This window comes from Triticum urartu, chromosome 5 (genome assembly GCF_003073215.2).
Source record: "Triticum urartu cultivar G1812 chromosome 5, Tu2.1, whole genome shotgun sequence".
Taxonomy (NCBI): Eukaryota; Viridiplantae; Streptophyta; class Magnoliopsida; order Poales; family Poaceae; genus Triticum; species Triticum urartu.
Genome location: NC_053026.1, coordinates 107545732 through 107552804, shown reverse-complemented (window position 1 = coordinate 107552804; position 7073 = coordinate 107545732). Strand labels below are relative to the sequence as shown.

The window sequence follows — 7073 nt, the reverse complement described above, 5'->3', positions numbered from 1 at the left end:
GGCTTCATGGTCGAGTGATAGCCTGGGTCGAGTGTCTTGAATCGTCGAGTGGGATACTTTAAGTCGATTGAAAGGGACTTCTCTCTAGGGATGTCCTAGGGTAGGGCTCCTTTGGACAGGTCCGTGCCCCTACCCTAGGTACATAGCTTCATCAGCGCCCCCCCCTCTCCCTTGGCCCTATATATAGGGGGGGGAAGGGAGGGCAACCATATCTAAGCCCTGGCGCCTCCCTCTCCCTCCCATGACACATCCCCCCCCTCCCGCAGCGCTTGGCGAAGCCCTGTTGGAATCCCGCTACTTCCACCACCACGTCGTCGTGTTGCTGGATCTCCATCAACCTCTCCTCCCCCCTTGCTGGATCAAGAAGGAGGAGACGTCGCTGCTCCGTACGTGTGTTGAACACGGAGGTGCCGTCCGTTCGGCGCTAGGATCATCGGTGATTTGGATCACGACGAGTACGACTCCATCAACCCCGTTCTCTTGAACGCTTCCGCGCGCGATCTACAAGGGTATGTAGATCCACTCCTCCCTCGTTGCTAGATGACTCCATAGATGGATCTTGGTGACACGTAGGAAAATTTTAAATTTCTGCTACGTTCCCCAACAGCCTCCTCGCCACAGCACCAAGGCTTCCACGTCCTTCTCTGCGATGGCGAGGCGATGCTGCCGCCTCCGCTGGACACGGCGATCCTCGTCGGTGAAAAGCCGCGGGAGAGGCGCCAGATCCTGCGCCCGCTGACTCGACACGTTGGGAAAATTTACATCCCGAGGAGGCTTCAGGAGGCGCCACGCCGCCGCGTCGTGCGCGCGGGCCGCCTCCTCTGCGGTGTCGAAGGTGCCGAGGACGAGATGTTTCTCGCGAAACCAGATCTCGGCGGAGAAGGCGCCGGAGCAGCGCTCGCGGACTTCGCGAAAATCCGAAGCGCGTAGGCGGTGGATCGACATGGTGGCGCAGAGGCGGCCAGAGTGGGCGGCCAACAGAGTGTGGGGGGAGCGCCTTCTTTTATAACGAGCGCCGCCCGCGGCGCGCGCGCGAACCTTTCCCGCGCGCTGTAGCGCCAAAACCAGCGCGCGCGAACCTTTCCCGCATGCTGGAGCGTCAAAATCAAAGCGACGGCACGATATTAAACGCGCGCGGTCATGAAAATGGATCAGCCCATTGAACGCACTGTCGACCCAAAACTAAAAGAGGACGGACGGCGGACGGGCGGCCGATCTAAATGAACAAAAAGCGGACAAAAATGTCGTTCGTTTGGATCGGCCCGTTGAAGTTGCTCTAAGGTTCGTTTGGATCGACCCGTTGAAGTTACTCTAAGGAGAGGCACAACAACATTGACCCACTTGTTATCGATTCAGCCTACTCGCACCCACAGCCACATGTATCATCGGGGAGGGGTATGATTAACCGAAAAGACGTGGAGATGTCAATCATATTGACCCACTTGTTATCGAGATAAGCCTCAATCACTTGCAATCTTGTCATCTTTGTGATGTCCCTGCTCGGTGGAGTAAACTGCTTTCTCGCCGTTACTATTTACGAACAGTAATAGTCGTGGAAGCTTTGAAAAGTTGAAAATTTAGTGGTCAAAGGACATTTGAGGAGTGCTCAGAGAAAAGAAAATTTGGGTCTATAAGTAGTATAAGAAACTATGAAAAAACACCTTGTTGAAAGCAGAGATACTGGAATGTGTATTCATCATGAAATTTGCAGGCACCTAGCGCAATAGAGCATCTTCAATGCCAACAAGTAGTTTGTTTTGGTCTTTTTTACTATTTATTTTTGAATTTATTACTGTTCACTGTAGATGATTGCCGCATTTTAACCTCTGTTTTAGTTTTCTCGTTGGAGTCCCTTCAAAACTCCTCCCAACGTAAATATTTAGGCAATTGCAACAGAAAGTAGGCGAAGAGCAGAGGCAAGTGAAGCTGGAATTAGTGCCGAAAACTCACCTGAAAGTCGTTGTTCGCCAGCATGCCGACGGCGCAGAACGCCGTGGCGGTGAGCCCGATGACGACCTGAATCTCAACGACGAGCGTGTAGGTGAGGGCCGCGGAGCCGGCGCGCGCCGCGTGCCACGCCTGGCTGAGCTCCATGACGGGCAGCACGAGGCCGTAGAGCGCCGCGGCGCCCAGCGCCATGCCGAACCCGGCGGCGTACTGCGCGCCCGACACCCCCGCGGGGCGGTCCCCGCCGGAGCCCATCCCCAGCATGGCGGCGCCGACGCTGAGCAGCACGATGGCGTTGACCGTGGAGCCGGTGAAGCGCTGGCGCACGAGCAGCAGCGCGAAGGCGGCTGTGAAGGCCAGCTGCGTGGAGATGAGGATGGAGGAGGTGGACACCGGGAGGTAGGCCTGGCCGTAGGCGTAGGGGAAGTTGTCGGCCCCGGTCATGAGGCCGACGACGGCGGACGCGGCCAGGAGGCGGGGCGTCATGAGGAAGACGCCGCTGCTAGCCGTGGCGGCGTCGCCCTGGCGGCTCCTGCGGCGCCGGCGGGAGGAGAAGGAGAAGCCGAGCGGCACGAGGAGGAGCGGCCAGCCGGCGGTCTGGAGCAGGCTGGAGAGCCACTTGCGGGAGCCGCCGCGCAGGAAGTAGAGGCGGAGGAGGAGCGGGCCGCAGGCCGCGCCGACGGCCAGGAGCAGGAAGTTGACGGCGAGGAGGGGGTCCCGGAGCGGCTTGGCGGTGGCGGCCGGGAGATCGTGCCATCGCCACGCTCTAGCCTCAACCTTGGGCGCGCGGTGCTCGGTCGGGATCTCGACCTCCATCTATGTCTGCAGCGCATGCACTGGCTGCGCGAGAGTTGGCTGGAGGATCGATCGGTGAGACCGATTGGGCTGATGCAGCTGAGCTAGCTCGTCACTGCTCTGAGCGTGTCCTTATCTCGGTGATCCTCCCAGTTTGCCATTTGAGCCTCGTATTTTAAAGTGTCGAGTCGTTCTCAGCACTGATTGCAGAGGGAAACGGGGACGATGCTTGGAGAGTCAGAACTGTCGGCTGCGTCTACGATCATCTCGGTTGTACGACTTCCACGCCGGATACATAGATGTTGACCGTATTCTTGTCCGCGCTATTGTGCCAAGGAGAGTGGATTTCCTGCTCCTCAGCTCCATGGAGCCCTGTTTTTGAAATTTAGAAAATTGTATTTAAAAGTTTCAACAGATCCTGAAAAAACAAATACACGTAACCATCGAGATGTATACCACATATGTTCATTTTTTAAAAAAAAATATTGTAAAGGAGGCTTACCCCCGGCCTCATCTGAAGCCTGCTGCTAGGAATGGGAGGGACTCAAACAGACTGACACACCAGTCGTATCTGAAAGCGACTGTGCATCGCTGAGCAAAGCTTTTTGGAACAAAAATGATAACAAGCCGGTAGCGCACGAGATTGCTGCGTTTTAGCTAGCCAGGTTGTGGTGCATGCAAAATAACAAGTTGGTGGCAGTGATTCATTCGTCATCCTCCATATGGAAAAAAAATTGGTCCTTTTTTATGTGGTGCTTTCTCCTTTCAAATTAAGTTCCAAATCCTTCCGTCTTCCTCCGGTCAGTTGTTGTATTTGTCCCCGACTGACGTGTTGTATGATGAGGCAAGCAGAGCTAGATGGTAGGCATTGCGAACTGGGGAGTCCACCTATGGCTAGTGGGTGTAGTTAGGGCAGTAATGCATAAACCAAAAGTAAGTTTTACTCGGTTATATATAGGTGGGGGGTGGGGGGTAGGCCCGGCTAAAATTTAGTGAAGTAAATATACTTCACTAAGGTTTACTTTGATGTCTGCTCCTCTAGTTTTTAGGGTGTTAGAAATGCCTTAAGATCCTTCTGGATATGTTTCTGCTTCATCTTCATCATTTTCGGTGGGGTTTCCATAGAGGTGTTGAATATGCCCATCGTAGCAACGACGCATCCACTTTCGACAACGGCAAAGGAAGCAAGACGTGAAGGTTGTGGTGGCGTTGTGAAGATGGTCTTTCTTTCTGGACTTTGACATTTTTTGGTTTTTACAGGCACTTATTTACCTTTTGCCTCGTATTGGTATTTGTTGAGGTATAAAATAAAGTACATTCAGGTGTTTTCTCTATTAAAAAATGCCATGCAAACTGCTGAGCCAGTGTAAAACCTGCTCGTATGGGGTTGTAAGAGCATCTGCAGCCGGACATAGCAAATATGCCACTTAAACGCCCACGGACGCATCCGGTCAGTGACCGGGCATGTCTGTTTTGAGCCTTTGTTTATCCGTCGGCGCAGCCACACTTCTTATTTTTCTTTTCATATGTCCGGTCACTTGCATGTGATTGGTGAAGATGAAGAAAAAGAAAAAAATGAATAAAGAAAGAGAACAGATGGTCCGGAGTGGGGTCGTGTCCTACGTGGCGGAATGCCCAGCCGCGTCCGCGAGCCCTCATATCCTCTCCATATTTGAGATGAATATGAGGGTTCGCGGACAGCCCGGCGTATAGGGATAATATGAAGGGTCCGGTTAGGTCACGTTTTTTCTTGTCTCTCCTGTTCGACCAATGACCGAGCACATTCGCGGACGTATAAGGGATGATTTCACATGTCCGGTTGTAGATGCTCTAAGACCATCAACCAATTTTGATGTTGCAACCCTACCTGCAAGGACGATTTCCATCGAATAACTTGCATACGGTAACAGAGATTGTCGACCTCGCGACAACATAATTTGTCTAAAAAAAGTTTGATTTATCATGCTTAAACATCTGACCATTGCCGTTTCTTTTTGGTCGTGAATGCCCTCCGGTCCTTCCGCTCTGGTTTGCCCCCGGTATGGATCGATCAGATCGATCGTTTTTTGTCCGCGCGTGCGTGAGGAGGCTGGCGACCAGAAGCAGAAGCAGAGGAGCGCGCGGTGCAGACGGGGAGAAAATTCCACGCGCTCCACCCGTGTCCCTGCACCGCTGCGTCGCCGTGCTCGGCCCGATCCTCGATTCTCAGGTGGATTTCTGCACCAGATCCTCCCATCATCGCCCCGCGTACCGCACGTCAGGGCGCCGCTGTTGATCAGACAGTCTCGTCGTCAGACGGTTAGAGCATCTGTCTCCTTCACGTAGGAAATCGGCACCGCTTGTCATATTCTGCTCCGCTGCCGTGCGCGGCCGCCGCCCTCACGCCTCTGCAACTGCAAGCGGCCACCACCACGGCCACAGCGGCGGCGTCCTCTTGTACCGGAGCACGCACAGGCACAGGGTCAGAACTCACGGTGCCATCTACTCCCTTCGTTTCAAATTACTCGTCGTGGTTTTAGTTCAAATTTGAAACGGAGGGAGTAAATCGCTTCGGCCGATTCATCCCCTCCCAACCCCTTCTGGTTGTAGTACGAGTTCGTTTCTTTCTCCGGGGACTTCGTCATGCATCCGTTCTCTTACGGCAGTCGGTGTGCATTTTAGGCCAGCGCATCCTCTCTTCCAGTCCGCTAGGTTGGTTCGCCGACCGATTTTGTTGCTGTGCGGCGCCCTGCAGTTCCGATCCGTGTCCGGATAGGTTTCTTCTTCTTCAGCCCCCAAAATCCATGCATCCTGATTGGGTCCATCCGTGCCCTGCGCGAGCACGAAACCCATTCCCTGTCTGAGTGTAGAGTAGACATTCGGCGTTCTTGTGCCGATTTGTGATGTGGAAGTAGCTTTGGGAAGTAACTGCAAGTCGTAGCATTGGCTGTTTTATGTTGAGCGGCTCAATTTAGGCGCATGCCACGCGTCGCCCGCCCGGGTAGTGTCCTAGACACTTGTAGGATTATCGCAACACCAACCATGCTGCGCGCAACCATTGCAACATGGACCATGTTGTGGACACTCGCCTTTAGCTTGTGTGACATTCATTATTTGGGCCTTTTGTCATCCAATGCACCATGATCCATGTTATGGTGACCCATTGCAACATGGACGATGTTGCAAACCCGCCTTCCCATCAACAAAGCCTCTCCTGGCGGCAACATCATCCATGTTGCAGTTGTCTCCGGCGTTCCATGATCACAACATCTCACTGTTGGTCGACGTCTATGGTCGCAGCTCCGCTGCCCAGGGCTCGTAACATGTGTTGAAAATATGCCCTAGAGGCAATAATAAAATGGTTATTATTATATTTCTTTGTTCATGATAATTGTTTATTATTCATGCTATAATTGTGTTATCCGGAAATCGTAATACATGTGTGAATACATAGACCACAACACGTCCCTAGTGAGCCTCTAGTTGACTAGCTCGTTGATCAAAAGATAGTCATGGTTTCCTGACTATGGACATTGGATGTCATTGATAACGGGATCACATCATTAGGAGAATGATGTGATGGACAAGACCCAATCCTAAGCATAGCTCAAAGATCGTGTAGTTGTTTGTTGTAGCTTTTCCGAATGTCAAGTATCATTTCCTTAGACCATGAGATTGTGCAACTCCCGGATACCGTAGGAGTGCTTTGGGTGTGCCAAACGTCACAAGTAACTGGGTGACTATAAAGGTACACTACAGGTATCTCCGAAAGTGTCTATTGGGTTGGCACGAATCGAGACTGGAATTTGTCACTCCGTATGATGGAGAGGTATCTCTGGGCCCACTCGGTAATGCATCATCATAATGAGCTCAATGTGACCAAGTGGTTGATCACGGGATCATGCATCACGGTACGAGTAAGTGACTTGCCGGTAACGAGATTGAACGAGGTATTGGGATACCGACGATCGAGTCTCGGGCAAGTAACGTACCGATTGACAATGGGAATTGTATACGGATTGATTGAATCCTCGACATCGTGGTTCATCCGATGAGATCATCGTGGAGCATGTGGGAGCCAACATGGGTATCCAGATCCCGCTGTTGGTTATTGATCGGAGAGGCGTCTCGGTCATGTCTGCATGTCTCCCGAACCCGTAGGGTCTACACACTTAAGGTTCGGTGACGCTAGGGTTGTAGAGATATTAGTATGCAGTAACCCGAAAGTTGTTCGGATTCCCGGATTAGATCCCGGACGTCACGAGGAATTACGGAATGGTCCGGAGGTAATGATTTATATATAGGAAGTCCAGTTTCGGCCATCGGGAAGGTTTCGGGGTGCGGTATAGTAC

The 7073-nt window shown here is 52.5% G+C and overlaps 1 protein-coding gene across 1 annotated transcript; it reads right to left on the bottom strand.

The window, feature by feature from the left end:
* Positions 1 to 516: 516 nt before the first annotated feature.
* On the bottom strand, positions 517 to 2790 carry LOC125555742 (purine permease 1-like). The gene has a single exon (XM_048718600.1). It carries the CDS (start codon positions 2761 to 2763, stop codon positions 1933 to 1935), a length of 831 nt encoding a protein of 276 aa, XP_048574557.1. The 5' UTR covers positions 2764 to 2790; the 3' UTR covers positions 517 to 1932.
* Positions 2791 to 7073: the final 4283 nt, after the last annotated feature.

Excerpts from the sequence above, each read along its gene's own strand:
- LOC125555742 (XM_048718600.1), bottom strand. The coding sequence starts at position 2,763 with ATGGAGGTCGAGATCCCGACCGAGCACCGCGCGCCCAAGGTTGAGGCT.